We start from the raw sequence: 17,186 nt of genomic DNA on the forward strand, positions 1-17,186 counted from the left end.
AATAAATCTGTCACTATGCCTTAGGTTAAGATAAATTAATTTATTTTTAAAAAGCTAGGAGAAGAAGAAAATTATAATTAAAAAGTAATGGTTATCTGCTAATCTCTGAATCTAAGTTGGCTTTCAATTAGTCCTCCACTAGTTGAATCATTATCTATCCCTATTTCTTATTTTGTTTACAAATATTTCTCAGAACAGTATTTCATATTTTAGGTTATAAATAAGATTTCCTCTTTCTGTTATCAGATTCCTTGTACACTATGCCCCCTCCCCACTTTTTAAATAGGAACTACCTTATAAAATATATATTTATAACTATCTGTAATTGAATTGTCTTCATCAAAAATAATGAATAGGGTTTCTTTTCCTTTAAATAATAATGATGATCATTGTAATAATAATCAACTCACCTCTAACAGGAGGTCTTTCTAGCTCAGAGTCAAGGTGAATTGGTGGAGAGATGTAGGACACCTGCCCATGATGCGCCTGCCCTGTGGACCCAAAAATAAATGTTAAACAGACATTACAGTTATGTCTCTTTACACTTTTTGGTTTGTTTTTAATGATGCAATATTATCTGTCTTCACACTGAATTAATTTTCATTATATCACGTCGACAAATCTATTCAAACACAGGAGCATTATGCATCATCCAAACATCAAGCAATTAAATCAGTCCTTCTTAAACTATTTTTTTATTATTAAATTACACATTTATTGTGGAATGACACTTTTAAAAATACAGTGAAAATGATTTACAAGGAAGATAAAATGGAAAGAAAAAAGACATAAACAACACAAGTCCACATTTTTTACTGTCAGGTTAAACCGAAAAGTAGTCTCTCAATTTGCAGTGTTTCTAAACACTTATTCTCAATTTATACACTTATTTTCATTGTCCCAGACCAGTAATATGCAGTCTGCAGGCTGTCATCAATGTCAAATAACACACAAGTAGCAGTTACTTAGATAACTTTATAACTCTGGGTAATTTTTTTTTAGTTTTTAGAATTTACTTCTATTATTTGAATAGAAAGCTACTCCTACCTGCTTAGTGTATTTTATGGAAGAACAATAACTAGCCAGGATATAAAAAGTAGGTAGATGAATTCATTTTCTATTCCTTGCAAACCATGCTACCAGCTCACACACTATTTGTAACAGAATTTCTGTTTTATGAGTTAAGGTGTTGATTTGGAGGCCAAGACGCTGCTTGGAAAAACTGCTGGGTTAAGAACAAACAAAAAAATTTTTTATGTTCAAAGTAGCTGTGCTTTGTATACTGATGATTCAGTAAGCAATTAGAATTTCGAGACAAGAAGGCATAGTCACAGAGTCAGTTCAATTTCTAAAGCTACTCTTTAAAACTATTTCTTAAAAAAAGGTTTGGGTAGAAGCAGAGGACTCACCAATTTCTTTCTACAATGGGAATATGCAGTTATATTTTACACATTTACTATAGCAATTTACAGGGTTGTTAATCTCTTTTCCTAAACAAGGAAAGTTAATGATACATAGATTATGATAACAGCTAGAGTAACCTTCCCGTTTCAAGTAATATTCGACTTGTAATAAACTCTGCTGATTCCTCTTATGAGGCACATTTCAAATAATTAATATGGCTCCCTGTTGATAGTAGCTGCTGTTGCTCCCAGCATTTTTCTAGCTAACAGCAGACACAGTGGAGACGTTGTAATATATAGAGCCCCTCATAATGGTAACTAAGAATATTGTGCATTCACTGGCCATGTTTCAATGGAACACCAAAAGCACTATTATAAAAGAAGTAAGACAGTGAGTGTGCACTTGTAGCAGTCCAGTGTAATGCAGCTTATTAAAAACTTTAGATTATCTTAATTATGAAAATGCCTAATGTTTTCTATGTTACATACTTGATTGCAAAATCATTTTTTTGTTTTCAAGATCCTGTATTATTACCAATGAACTGGTTTGAAACGTTACCAATTACATAAATGAAAATAAAAATCTTCGACTTTATATTAGTTCAGAATAATCTTGGCATATAAAGTAATATCGAGTTCATGTCTAATCAAGGATCATGACTTTTACCACATATAATAATTAACATGCATTCGTGCATACATGATCTCCATTTAGACAACCATGTCACTATGGGGATTGAAAGGTAGGTACTATGCCAATATACTCATATTTTTAAATCAAAGAAACAAGCAGAGGAGACTGTAACTTGCTCAAGCACGTGCAGCTAGTAAATAGCAAGGCCAGGGGCATTTTGACTCCAAATGTGAAGTGTTTTTAAGTATATCAGAATATTTTTCTCAAAGAAGATCTCCATATACTAACCCTGGGGCGGGGGGGGGAAGTGTATGGATTTTAGTGATTAAACTCTGACAAGTAACTGCTTGTGGAACTGTCACCCCTACATTTGGCTTGAAGTAAAAAGAACCTTTAAATGTCACATTTGCCTCTGTTCTTAGGATAATCACGTAACTTCAAGACTGCTCAGTGGGGATACTTTAGGGAGCATGAGATCACAGTATGTATGTCCCTAAGGGGGACTGGAGATAATCCAAGAGGCAGCAGAGTGGCATGAGGATATTGACAGTCAAGTGCTGAACTTGGTTTGTCAAAATGTCCATTCTCCCTCCAGTGAGAACTCTAGCAAACTGCAGGATGAGGGGTGGCCGGGAGAGCTCCTGTAACAGGAGTTGACAGACTCTCAGCCTTAGAGAATGGCAGAAATGCAGTGAGATTTCAATTTGCTGAGATTTCCAATCCACAGAATAAAAACTAGAAATCATGGAGGCTGCTGTTGATTAACTACATTAATCAAATACATTAAAAAAAGAGTCAGCTTCACTTTAGATCAGTGGTACTCACACATTTGTCTCCACAAAAACACATAAGATATAATAAAACCTAATCTGTGGTTAACTAAGGCAATGAATCTCAGGGAGATAATTGTTCTTCATCAGGGAGAGCATTATGGAACATAGAGAGTTATAGTTTGAAGAAAACCCCAGTGACTATCAAATATCCATCCCCTCATTAAGAATTACTGCAAGATAATAGTAATAATAACAAGCTGTGGCTAAAACCATAAATAACTTCCATGTATAATTCCTCTAGACATTATGATGTATAATATGCATCCCCAAATGCGATCAGTTCAAAAAGAGCTTAGGAAGATACAAAGTGTGGCAAATGCATACGTTTTTATTTTATTTTTAAATTTTTATATATTTTTAAAGTTTCTTGAGAAAGAGAGTTGGTGGGGGGAGGGGCAGAGAGAGAAGGAGAGAAAGAATCTCCAGCAGACTCCTGCTGAGCGTGAAGCCTTAAGCAGGGCTCTTATCTTATCTCATGACCCTGAGATTGTTACGTGAGAAAAATACAAGAGACTAAAGCTCAATGGACTGAACCACCAAACACATACTGTTTTCAAAGATTTGACTAGAATACTTTTAGATAGGGAACATACCTGCTCTCTCATTTATCCCTTTCTTTACCTTGCTCTCCTGTCTTACACTAGCCTTTCCTGGTCTTTATAACAGAAGTTTTATATACCGAAGTGTGAAATGTGCAGCTCCATTTTTTCCCTTACTTTTCCAAGTTAAAAAGATACAGATTTGTTTATTTATTTCTCCTGAATTTTATTTTCTTTTTTACTGGATTTTCTTTTTTTTTTCTTTTTTCTTTTTTTTTTTTTTAAGATTTTATTTATTTATTTGAGAGAGAGAGCAAGAAAGAGAACAAAGTGAGAGAGAGAAAGTATGAGGTAGGGGGAAGGACAGAGGGAGAAGCAGACTCTCCGCTGAGCAGGAAGCCTGATGTGGGGCTCGATCCCAGGACCCTGGGGTCATGACCAAGCTAAACGCAGGCACTTAACTGACTGAGCCACCCAGATGCCAAATGTCATACTGACATTTTGATTAGAATCACATTAATTCTTTAAATTAATTTGGAAGATAAGCATTTAAAATATTTTGTCTTCATTTTCTTTTAAATGGATCTCTATTGTTTGTTGTTAAATAAGTTGGAATAAGTTAATTTTTTAAATTGTTTATATTTTGGTTATAAGAATATTTCATTATTTATGTATTCTATTTTTCCTATTTAAATGAAATTTTAAAACTCTCTTGATAACTTTCATTGAACTTTTTTGATGGTTATTGTTGGAATTATTAGTTACCGACTTTATCTCTCTTAGGTCCTTAGAGCTAAATACAATGACTGATACTAAAGTTTAGTTATTTTCTGTGATCTTTCTTTTTTTTTTTTAAAGATTTTATTTATTTATTTGACAGAGAGAGACACAGCAAGAGTGGGAACACAAGCAGGAGGAGTGGGAGAGGGATAAGTGGGCTTCCCCACAGAGCAGGGAGCCTGATGTGGGACTCGATCCTAGGATCCTGGGATCATGACCCGGGCCGAAGGCAGACAGACGCTTAACAACTGAGACACCCAAGCGCCCCTGTGATGTTTATTTCTTATATGAAATATATTCCCAAGTTAAGAGTCATCTATATGCTCTTTTATTTAATTATTTTGTGCTGTAGAATTTAAATTTTAAAAATTGATTTTATAGGACATGAAATTTAGAGGACAGAATTTCCTGCTGATGTTATTCACCTGTCAATTTACCTTGAGTTCCTACAAAGTATTTACCAGAGGAATAAACAACACTGAATGACGGGTTTCATAAAAGAATTAAAAGAGAGAAAGGAAAATGCTTCATGGTTTATTGTTAAAGGTTTATTGTTAAGGAGTCAAGGAAAACAATGGTAGTTGGGTAGCTTACAAGATTTCATTCGTTTTAGTCTAGGGAAAATGATAACATTTGTGTGAAGATGTATTTAACTGATAAATTGATGCAACAAATCTATATTAATATATAATTTGCATACTGAAAAATTCACCCATTTAAAACAGAGTGTTTTCAGTATATTCACAGAGTTGTGCAACCAGCATCATCATCAATTTGAGACCATTTTCATGGCTACAAAAAGAAAGCCCAAGCCCGTTATCAGCCTCTCTTCATTTCCTTCCAACTCATCCCTGTCTTAGGCAACCACTCATTTACTTTCCATCTCTGTATATCTGCCTATTCTGAACATTTCATATAAATGAATTACACAAATATGTGGTCTTTTGTGATCAGCATTCTTCATTCAATATGGGTTTTCAAGGTTCACCCATGTGGTAGAATAAATCAGCCCTTCATTCCTTTTTGTTGTCAAATAATATTCCATTATATAGACATTCTACGTTTTATTTAATCATTCAGCAGGTCATGGACATTTGGGATCATTTCCACTTTTCCATTATTATGAATAATACTGTTATGAACCTATGTGCACAAATTTTTATGTGGATATGTTTGTGTTTTTCTTGAATATATATATACACCGAGGAGTGGAATTGGTGAGTCATACAGTAAATCTGTATGTAAATTTTTTAAGTCCCATTTCTGAAGGGGCTGTACTCTTCTACTTCTCATTAGTAATGCATGAGGGTTCCAATAGCAAGGAAACGTTTTTCAGGGTATTTTTTCTATTTTTTTTTATGTATTTGTTTGTTTATTTGTTTATAGGTGGCAGTGTAGTTAAGTCGGAGCTGATTGTACTTAATATTAAGATAATTGTAAAACCTGGGAAGACAATAATCTCCCCAAGTGGATATAGAAAGATAAAACAGTATTTGAATCAGAAGTTATATAGTTCACACACATTGTGAAAGTAAGGGAAAAAATGACCCAGCCTAAAAAAAAAAAAAAAGGGAGCAGCTTACATCAAACACTGAAACATTGTAAAATGAAAATGTGTGGACTATCCAGTGTCAGGTATGCCAAAGATATAGAAATTTTAAGGGTGGTAGTCAATAGAATTCTGCCCTACAGCAAAAACCCAAAGACTATTCGGTATTCTGGAAAATACATTATGAAATGTATTATGTATTATATAATAATTATGTGTTATATGTATTATAAATGTATTATATGAAATGTATTATGAAATGAAAATACATTACTTCCGTCTCTTCTTCAATTTTCATCTAATTTCTATTTTATTGAAGAACCCTGCACAGTTTCTATTAAAGGTAAAATACAGGAAAGACTTGACTAGCATTAGATACAAGAAATTTTTTTTTTCTTTCCACTGTCAATACTTTACCTGCACAACAGAGCACAGAAATACTTTGGAAACACAGAATTTGGAGGGAGAAAGGCATTTGATAGCATATAGTCCCCGATCCACATTTTAGAATGAGGAAACACATCTTGAGAAATTTGTGACTGTCAAAAGTCAAATCCAGGTGGTGGTTGTCAAGTTGGATATCAGGGACAGTAAGAAAGGGGATGCTTTCCAACTAGCCTGCAGAAAACTAACACATCCTCATTCTCTCTTAACGCTGAAGACTTCTTTTGTAGGCCATAATTTTCAAAGTGTGTGGGACCTAATCTTTCAGGTGTGTTGAGAGGTTAAAAGGCTTGAGAACTATTTATTTATGAAATACATACGTTTTTCCCCCATAAGGCTATGCCTAAAAAGTAAAGACAGGTTGTCATAACAGATAATATCACGCCCTGGGAACAGAACTATATGCGTTGATATCTGGACCCCGCCACTTTCTAACCATACAACCATTAGTCATATAGCTAATTAGCCAGTAGCCATCAAGTTGTTTAACTTCTATGTGCTTCAATTTCCTCATTTGTATAATGGAGATTATAGTAACACTTATCTCATAGGGGTGTATTGAAGGTTAAATGAACTTATGCATATATAGTAATTAGAACTGTACTTGTTACACAGTACTTAGAATTTTTAGTTATTATTATTATTATTGCCAGTTCATTATTTAATTCACTGATTCATCAACCTGTATTAGTTGAGTACCTAATACTCGACAAGTACCTTTCAAGCTACTTGGCATATATCACACAATAAAATAAATAATAATGTGCAATCTTATGTAAGGGGAGACAGACTGTAAGAAATTAACAAAATCAATAGGTCAATAATATTGCATGTACAAGATGAGAAAGGCAACAGAAATAAATTAAAACAGGCTAAAGGAGATCGGGAGTGGAAGGGCAGGTTGCAATTTTAAACAGGATGATCAGGGAAAGCCTCATATCATTTCCATGAATAGCATTTGAAGATTCAAGAGAAGACAAGAGATAGTATCTGACTTTGATAGGAAACTAAAAAGACTGAAGTATAGATAAGAGCACAAATCTACTTTTAATAATTAAGAATGAAAGAACTGAATGTGCTGTATCAGATGCTTTTTCCTCATGCATTTATTTCACATTTTACACATATTCATAGACATATGAATGCCATTACCAATGACCAATGAGTAAAAGAAGACAGAAATAAAATGAGATAATTGGGAAATGAACACAACTTTCCTCCTAAAGCAAAAACATATTTACTACTCTAAAGTCCCCATTGGTTTCTCCAGTTACACCATCTTTCAGTTCAAATTTCTCTCATTTTCTATATAGTGCTGTAAACAAGTTTAATAGTTTATGGCCCTCTAGGCAGATTTCATGCCTTTCTTTTGTTTGTTTGCTTTAAACTTTCAACTGCTGATCTTGATTATTTCCTCTGGAGGTATGACATTTCTTTTCCTTAAAAACAATAAAATGGATTTCATATTCTTGCTCCTGGGGTTTTAAATAATTTTATCATTTTCCTTTTACAACGTTTAGGATGATAGTAAGTTACATCTCTGAACCTCATTTTCCTACTTCGATAATGATTTCATGTTGAATGTGGGAACCTATACTAAACTACATATAAGAATGGCATATGGGGGGCACCTGGGTGGCTCAGAGGGTTAAAGCCTCTGCCTTCAGCTCAGGTCATGATCCCGGGGTCCTGGAATCGAGCCCCACATCGGGCTCTCTCCTTGGTGGGGAGCCTGCTTCCTCCTCTCTCTCTCTCTGCCTGACTCTCTGCCTACTTGTGATCTCTCTCTGTCGAATAAATAAATAAAATCTATAAAAAAAAAAAAGAATGGCATATGCAATTTTTCTAAGTTTTTCAAATACTCTGAAAGCAGCTAAGCCTCTTTTCTCAGAGGGAAAAAAAATTAAAGTTTAATTTCTTGTTGAAAATAATCTCAGCTACTGATAAAAAAAATATCACAGGTCAATATGTTGTTTGTGCTGTTGGAAAAGTGGGTGTGCCTAGCATTATAACATCTTTCTTTTTTGTCTTCAAATCCCAGTCTGGCTATAACCATCTGGCATTTATAAAGTCAGCTTTCAGGTAAAGATGTAAACACCAATTGAAAGTAATCATCAAAGAAAAGAGCTGTAAAGTTGCCAATTTGATACTTATCTTTTCACTCTGGCTTCCTTTTCCCCTTTCATATTATTACTCATACTAATTTTCAGTGAATTTAGTTAACTATGAGGTAGCAAAGAAACAACTACATGTTTGACTTATTAAAGATAAAAGTCATTGATGGAGGCACAAAGGTCACTGATGGCCTTTTCTCCAGTGGATATTACTAGCACGCAGAAAACGGAGTAATTTGAAGCAGAAGTAACTTTCCTGTTTGTGTGTATATGTGTGCATTTCATTCAGCAAATAATTTTTCAGTATTCACTCCCCTTAGTGGCCAATCTTCACAATACCAAATAAACAAGATAAGATGCTCCCTCCACAAAGAGATTCCAGTTTAGATGCAAGATTAAACAACCACAGTGAAGAATAATATATATTTTGACAGCGATGAGAGAGAAAAGAATGACAATAGCATCTAACTGAACTAAGGGAAGAAAAGTACCTAGAGAAAACAAGTGGTAGTCTAGGAAAAGCCAATGGTGGCAATGGGGAAACAGAAGGAACATTACGAGTGGATGTTTATAGGTCATATGACTTAAAGGGATAGGAGACAGGGAACCACAGGTAGAAGGCAGACAAAGAAAAAGATGATTAAAAAAATAAAAAAAACTTTCAGAAATGTACCCCCCCCAAAAGGGGCACCTCAGTAGCCCAGTAGGTTAAGTGTGGACTCCTGGTTTTGGCTCAGTTCATGATCTCAGCCTCATGAGACTCTGAGCTCAGTGTGGAGCTTGCTTGAGATTCTCTTTCTTTCTCCCTATTCTCCTCCCACTCATTCTCTCCCGCTCTCAAATAAATAAGAAAATGAAAAGAAAAGAAATGTATTCCCCCAAAAGAATATATAATTCACGCCTATTACCCAGCTTTAACAACGGTCAAGTCAGGGCCTATATTGTCTCATCTCTCTCCTTCAGTGTCCTCTAAGTCTAAACCCAGAATGTTTTGAAGCAAATTCTAGACAATATAATTTCACTTGTACATTATTGGAGTGTGTATCGATGAAATATAAAGGCTTTAAAAAAACCTGTAATATCATTATGATACCTAAATATTAAGAAGCTATATCATAAAAAAAAAATTTTAATGTCAAATTCCGAAAAGCAATTGTCTGCAAGAAATCAACAAGTCTTAAAGAAATGAATTCTGTTAGCCTGCAAAACATCCCATTCGTTCTGGTGTGGAAATTGTGTGGGACTGAGGAATGCTTTATACTTATGATGAATTTCAGGTACTCACAGATATAAAGGGGAATGTATTTTAGAAAGCCAGACAAATACACTTCTCTCTTGCCCAAGCATGAAAAAACGATTTGGTAGTTAAATGACAAACACTGAATTCTAGAGGCACCACTTCAAAAATTATTCCATGAAGTCTCAAAAACCTATTGTAACAAGCATTACAACAACAAACTAAAAAAAGAAAAAGAAAAAGAAATCAGGGCATTTATATTCTCTTAATTTCTACTTTTTATAATCCTCTAAAAATAAACAGGAATGAACACGCTAAAAAAAAAGAAGATCATGTTAATAAAAATAGATATTTTCTAAGAGCCTGATACTAAGAGAAGCACTACGTGAGGTAAATATTATTTCCTATTTTTAAAGTGTGAAATCTAAAGCTCAGTAAGGTTAAATGTATTTTCAAAGGTTACACAATAGTGTGTGTGGGAATCAGGTTTCAAAGCCGGAGACCATGTTCTTACTCTATAGCTCACTACCTTCACATCCTATAAATATACCAACGGGGGTGGAGAGAGAAGGCAAATATACTATAATTTCTGAAACATTAGAAATTTTTAGTTCCCTATTTTCAGACTACCAAAAATTAAGTGTTTATATTACTAAAGGGCTAAATCATAGAATAGTCAGGATTATAAAATTACTTTTCTCAGACAATGAGTAAAACATTACATTCTACTTAGCAGGAGGGACTTAACATTCTACTTAACAAATAGCCCTCTCCTGGCTTTTTTTTTTTTTTTTTTTAAATGGATGCCTTAAAAAAGGGTTAGGGTTCAGTAAAACAGATCTCTTTGAATCACTGTGATTTCCAAAACCTGGAAAAAAGATTTGAAGCAGACTTCAACCCCCTTCCCTCCAAAATACTCACACACAACTTTCCTATCCTTTCCTAATTTTTATCACCATTGTACTGAGCTCATGTTCACATATAGTAGAGTAAGAAGAAAATCTTTTACTCTCCAAGCACTTAATATTCAGGTCTACAAAATTAAGGGTACGAGTGTTCAGGGTGGCGAGCTCTGACAAGCTAGATTAGAAAAGTCAGATTTTGAGTAATATAGGCAAACCTCATCAGCAGAACTGTGATGTTAGTAGGAACTCAGGGATCAATAATTCCAGCTGGTTGATTAGTGAAGGACATACAAAAGGCTGTCTCTTCCTAAGCCTGCTTCACTACCGGAACAATTCTGATTTAATTGAGTATCTGAATTAAAGTCACCTCTGATATGTTGCTTACAACCTGTATTGGGTAGAGCAATGGTCCCCCAAAGATGCCCACTTCCTAAATCTCAGAATCTACAACTGTTACATTATGTGGCAGAAGTGATTTTGCAGATATGATTAAGGTTGAGATGGGAGATTATCCTAGCTAACTGTGTTAGTTCTTGAAAGTAGAAAAGGGAGGCAGAGGATTAAGAGTGATACCATGCAAGAAAGACAGGTCAAGCCATGGAAGACTTAGAAGAGGATGTGGACCAGAACAAAGGAATGATGGTTTCTTCTAGAAGCTTAAGCAGAGAAGGATGTTTCCCAGAGTCTACAGAAAGAACTGATTTTAGCCTGGTGAGACCTGTGTTTAAATTTGTTCAAGAAAAATGTTAAGATAATAAATTTGTTAAAGATTCAAAGTTTGTAGTAATTTGTTCCAATGTACAACTTAAGAACTGGTATTTAACTCTAAAAAATCCTATTATTCAATGTACTAATTATTTGAATAGATATTATATGTACATGATAGATATTCAACAAAATGGTAGCATCTAACCTACCTAACTACTCCCCATAGGCGAAATCTCTTTACAGTACTTTGTATATCTTTCTGGAGTTATTCTCTACCTTTATCACACACACACACACACACACACACACACACACACTCACACACACAATGATCATATATATACTTATTTGAATCGTTGCCCCTGTTAAAGCACACTGATGTTCTGCATTTTTGTCAAGCTTGATTGAAAACGTATTTTAAAGGTTCAACTGTTTAACCACAATTTGCTAATGCATATAGAGCCCTACACTGCATTAAGAATGCACCAATGGCATAGAGTACATGACATTTTTTTAATAAGAAATAGAACATTTCATAAGGCAATATAGTAACTTGATGACTGCAACTAAATGATAAGCGTAAAACACAACTGATACTGATGAGATGGTTAATCAGACAAAACAAAAAATCAAAGTGATGGAATGGCTTCTTTAGAACCTAACCTAACTGCTGTAATTTACAGAGGAGGAAACAGGCTGCCATAAGATACAGGACACAACTAACGTCATTCTCTATTTAAGGGCGAGGTTGATATAGGATAATAGTCACACAACTCAGCTATGGGTTCTGTCCTCTATACTATACTGTCTCTTTATCCATTTCTTTCTTTTTTTTTTTTTTAATTAATACTTTTTTTTTTTTAACACTACAGTTTAAAATTCACAGCAAAATTAAGAGGAAGGTACAGTGATTTGGCATATATCCCCAGCCTCCCTGTACACATAGCCATCATCAGCACCCCCCTTAAGATTGATACATTTGTTACACCGATGAACTCACACTGACAGGTCATCATTGCCCAAAGTCCAGAGCTTACATTAGAGTTCATTTTTAGTGTTGTATATCCTATGGGTTTGCACGAATGAGTAATGACATATGTCCATCAATATGGTCTCTTTCAGAGTATTTTCACTGCCCTAAAAATGCTGTGCTACACCCATTCATCCCTCCTCCTCCTCCTTCCTTCATCTTTTTGCTTTTACAATAGTAAAGAGCGAAAGTGTAGAAACTTGCTGGGCTAACAAAATGGGGTTAGGAATGCTGCAAATAGGAAAATAGAATTTTATATAAAATAAGTCAATCCACTATTTTGAAATTATCTAGGTCATAGATTTACTGTGAGAATCTTATAAATATCTGTGTGACTGAGACTAGATATTCAATAAATGCTTATTATTTCTTTTTTGTCTCTAAGGAAGACAAAAGTAACCTTGATAACCAAGAAATAAAATCTTGTTGGATCACTCAGGAAAGGCTGGTGAAGGGATGAGGGATAAGCAGAAGGAGGATGTTGGCACTTGGTAAGACTGAAGTCGTTTGTTATGTTTACTCTCCTAATTCTCTTGTAATATTTAGAAATATGATTCACCGTATTACAAAGTGTTACTGAAGAGAGAAAAAAAGATGAAGTGCTTCTGCGGTATTTTACATATGGTAAAATTTACATTAAAGGGCAAAATCTACGAATTTCTCGAACCTATATTTTTACTTATATTCAATTTACCTATCAAACCATTTCAAAAGAAGATACCAATTATTTTCTCTTTTTCAATATGCAGCCTAGATATCAAATTCCGGGAAAACAAAAAAAGTGAAATAGGTTACAGATTCATTTTCTTTGTTATGAAAATTTATATGATGGTTAAAATGTGTGTTTTCCAGAAATTGTATCCTACATGGAGAAATGTAAATGGTAAGCATGTGTGTACACATATAATTCTATTTATATTCACATACATATGCACAAATGCCTTGGCCACGATCAAACTATTCTAGGATTTCTTAAACTTGTTTTAACATCTGCTATAATTTTGTGAAACTGAAACATCCTTTCAGTTTTCTGATCTGCTTTAATTGGAAGAGTCATCTAAATGTACACATTTAGTGAAGACTTTGTAGAGGGCAATTCAGGTATAAAATTCTATGACGCAGCCACCTGGGAGGTTCAGTCAGTTAAGTAACTGGCTCCTGATTTCAGCTCTGGTCATGATGTCTGGGTCCTGAGACTGAGCCCTGAGTTCGGATGTGCTCTCAGTGGAGACTGCTTGAGATTCTCTCCTTCCCTCTCCCTCCGCCCCTCCCTCTGCTCATGCTCTCTTTCTCTCTAAAAATAAATAAATAAGTACAATCTTAAAAACAAACAAACAAAACAAAATAACAACAACAACAACAACAACAAAAACCTCTATGAGGATTGGAGGCATATGAGGTACAGTTTCTATGTCTTCTCTGTCACCCTGGGACCCACTCAAATGTTTTGGACATTGTTAAGAATCCAGTGTATTCCTGGTGAAATGTCACATTAATGATATGAAAGAAATTAAGATGACTATTAAAGTTGCTATACTTCAAATCACACACAAAGCAAAGAGTAAATCTCTGGGAAATTTTCTTTCAAAACTGGAGACAAATTCACAGTGCAACCAATTTTGTTTAATTGAGAAATGTTACAAGTTTGATAAATACATTAACTCTCTCAGCCAGTTCATTTATTTATTTATTTTATTTTTAAAAGATTCTTTATTTATTTATTTGAGAGAAAGAGAGAGAGAGATCACAAGCAGGCAGAGAGGCAGGCAGAGGGGGGGAAGCAGGCTCCCCACTGAGCACAGAGCCGACATGGGGCTTGATCCCAGGACCCTGAGACCATAACCCAAGCCGAAAGCAGAGACTCAACCCACTGAGCCACCCAGGCGCCCCAGCCGGTTCGTTCCTAACAGAAAACATTCATGGCAGTTTTTGAAAAGATCTTTGCCAAAGGAGACGCATACCGATTCCCCAAATATAGATTTTGGTCAGGGTATTTACGTAAAGTAGATCTTTTAGGAAATACTCTTTTATCAAGCATTTAAAGAAGAGTTGATATCTATTCTACAAAACATCCACTAATGTACTTTCATTGATTTTATTTTCCCCAACAAAATTATTAAGTAGTTGGCAATGATGTCATTATGATAAACTGCGAAAAACCTGGATAAACTGACACCATATTTCAATTATTTATCTGTGTTTAAGAGAACTGAAAATAGTTGATGCTATTAAAGGAAAGACTGAATTTCTGTATTCAGGAGGAAGGGTTATGGTGCCTGAAAAGTGATATTAAAATCACTTCAAAGGAAAACTAGCAGGTGAAAATTTGCTTCTAGAACCATTGAAGCAAGCAGCAAGAGAAAAAGTACAGACCAGGGTATTTACAACAAAGAAATTTGTTCCCTAGAGTACAGAGCTGGGAAGCGGGCCTGCTGTGTTTATGTTTTTAAAGTTCTGCTTCAAAGACTATCCCAGCATGCTAAGAAAAACATAAAATGTTAAATTTTCCTGTCCTCCCTGCTGACAGATCAGAAAACATCAAGTAACACTAACTCAAAAAGAGGAATGGTAACACATGCTAAAGGTACGTGAAACAAGGCTCATAGGTGGATAGCAACAAAATGGTAACACTTCCTCTGTAGACACCCACCACCGCCCCCGCCCCCCCCCCCCCCCCCCCCCCCCCCCCCCCCCCCCCCCCCCCCCGTCCAAGGAAGGGTCTGAGATAGAAAAAGTAGCAGCAGCCTGGATTTGATGGAATAACTGTTATAAATGGAGCCGTATGATGATACAGATCTCAGATGAAAGCTGCTCACCAAAGGCTACTCTCAAATGATGCCCAGCAGGCATTTTTTCTCTTAGTACCTAAGTCAGTAAAACTTAGAGAAGGCAAATTTATGGGAGGATTAGAATGAGTTGGGGTGGGGGGAGCGCCTGGGTGGCTCAGTGGTTAAAGTCGGGCTCTCTGCCCCACGGGGAGCCTGCTTCCTCCCCCTCTCTCTCTGCCTGCCTCTCTGCCTACTTGCAATTTCTCTCTCTCTGTCAAATAAATAAAATCTTAAAAAAAAAATGAGTTGGGGGAAATGGGAGTGGGAGTGGGAGACAAACTATGAGAGACTGTGGACACTGAGAAACAAATTGAGGGTTTTGGAGGGAAGGGGGGTTGGGGTTTGGTGAGCCTGGTGGTGGGTATTAAGGAAGGCACGTATTGCATGGAGCACTGGGTGTGGTGCAGAAACAATGAATTTTGGAATACTGAAAAAAAAAATAAAACATTAAAAAAAAATGATACCTGTGAATACCAGTCATAGCAAATTGAATGTGCTTCAACTTACTTTGGAGAACACTAGAAAAACTCAAATATATTCATTATAGGTTCAGTGTTCAAATTTCTTTATATGTATAATGATATAATGAGGCAAGATAATGAAAGACTTGAGAAGGTTTTTACAAGAATATATGTAAGGTTTGTGAAATTAACTGTTGTAAAGAAAAGAGACAGGGATACACTTATTTTCCCCACAATGAGGTCAGAATCTGTCCTTTTTTATCAATCCATGAGATCTGGGAGAAAATCTCTCAAAAGACAGCCCAGCAGGACGTGCTAGCACGGTCAGTTAGCTGATTGAGATCAATATGGCCCCAAACACCTGAGTTCAGAAAACTCTACCCTAAAGTATTGCATGCATATGTTCACAAACATGAGGTAAGAATGACCCAAGCATAATAAGACCAGATTGGCACACAGAGAAATAAAAAGATATGGACATTCTCTTAGGATGATGACAGTAAAATTTACCACCTAATTCTTTTCAATAAACTCAAAAATACATCATTGTATAGAACGAAACTGCCTGTAGTGAAATTTTGACAACTCCCCTCTGTGTGCTAAAACGCTGTTAGCTGAAAAATCTTGAACTCTTTGCGAAAATTGTTCATTTTTGACAGATTTATCCAACTTTTATGTTTGCAGTCTTAATCATAGGAATTTGAAAAATTAGAATTTAGCTTCACACTCAAAGAACTGGAAGCTCTATTAGCATAATTTAGAGGTACTAAGTATTTATATTACAGTTATCTATAAAAGCCAAAAACTTGTGAAAATATTTATTAAGCAAAGTACTGAGTTTGATTGATTTTAAGATGCTGTATATGTATATTTATACACAGACACACAGGCTGTTTCATTCCTTGGCTCACTATTAGTAAGTGGATAAGAAGGTTGGTCTTTGTTGGACCGGACAAGGTTTAGCTGAGATAGGCACGTTTCGCTAACTGTAATCAAAGTCATATATTCCAGGACACATGGGTGTCAGTGGTGGAGCCATGTCGTGTCATAGTTAAGAACACAGGTTTTAGGGGCGCCTGGGTGTCTTATGGGTTAAAGCCTCTGCCTTCGGCTCAGGTCATGATCCCAGGGTCCTGGGATCAAGCCCCGCATCGGGCTCTCTGCTCAGTGGGGAGCCTACTTCCTCCTTTCTCTCCCTCTGCCTGCCTCTCTGCCTACTTGTGATCTCTGTCAAATAAATAAATAAAATCTTAAAAAAAAAATACAGGTTTTAGAGACACAAGACCTGTGTGTCCTCATTGCGGTTGTTCCATCGCTTACAGTGACGCCCTTCGTCATGTTCATCTAACACTGTCAGTTCCTTCATCTCTAAAAAGCGAACAATAACAATCCTATTTCACAGCATTCTGATAAGGGTTTTCCCAAAAATAAATAAATAAATAAAAGCCATACATATGAAGCAGAGTGCCTGCCACATAAGCACCCAATTGCTGAACCACCGTCATCGCCCTTGCTTACATCATCACTGTCTCACACTTGCTGCTTCGGACACAAACAAGACTATGCCAGCGCAACTGATCAAATCCCGCTCAACACAGGGTTCCTTGGGTTGGTGGTGAGGAGATGGTATTTGGAGACGATATTCTTAGCTGAGGATCAAAGCACCGTTTTTAACTGGAGCCGGTTGGTTAACCTCTTGGAGGTTCCATTTCTCCATCCCT

The 17,186-nt window shown here is 35.8% G+C and overlaps 1 protein-coding gene across 1 annotated transcript in view; it reads right to left on the reverse strand.

Moving 5' to 3' along the window:
- Window positions 1–17,186, reverse strand: part of LOC111148839 (adhesion G protein-coupled receptor L3) — a 570,699-nt gene that overhangs the window by 263,474 nt on the left and 290,039 nt on the right. The window contains exon 6 of the mRNA XM_022505656.1: window positions 411–491. Coding sequence (XP_022361364.1) covers window positions 411–491 — 81 coding nt within the window. The remainder of the gene's footprint in view (window positions 1–410; window positions 492–17,186) is intronic.

This window comes from Enhydra lutris, unplaced genomic scaffold, assembly GCF_002288905.1.
Source record: "Enhydra lutris kenyoni isolate GAN:26980312 unplaced genomic scaffold, ASM228890v2 scaffoldscaffold21, whole genome shotgun sequence".
NCBI lineage: Eukaryota > Metazoa > Chordata > Mammalia > Carnivora > Mustelidae > Enhydra > Enhydra lutris.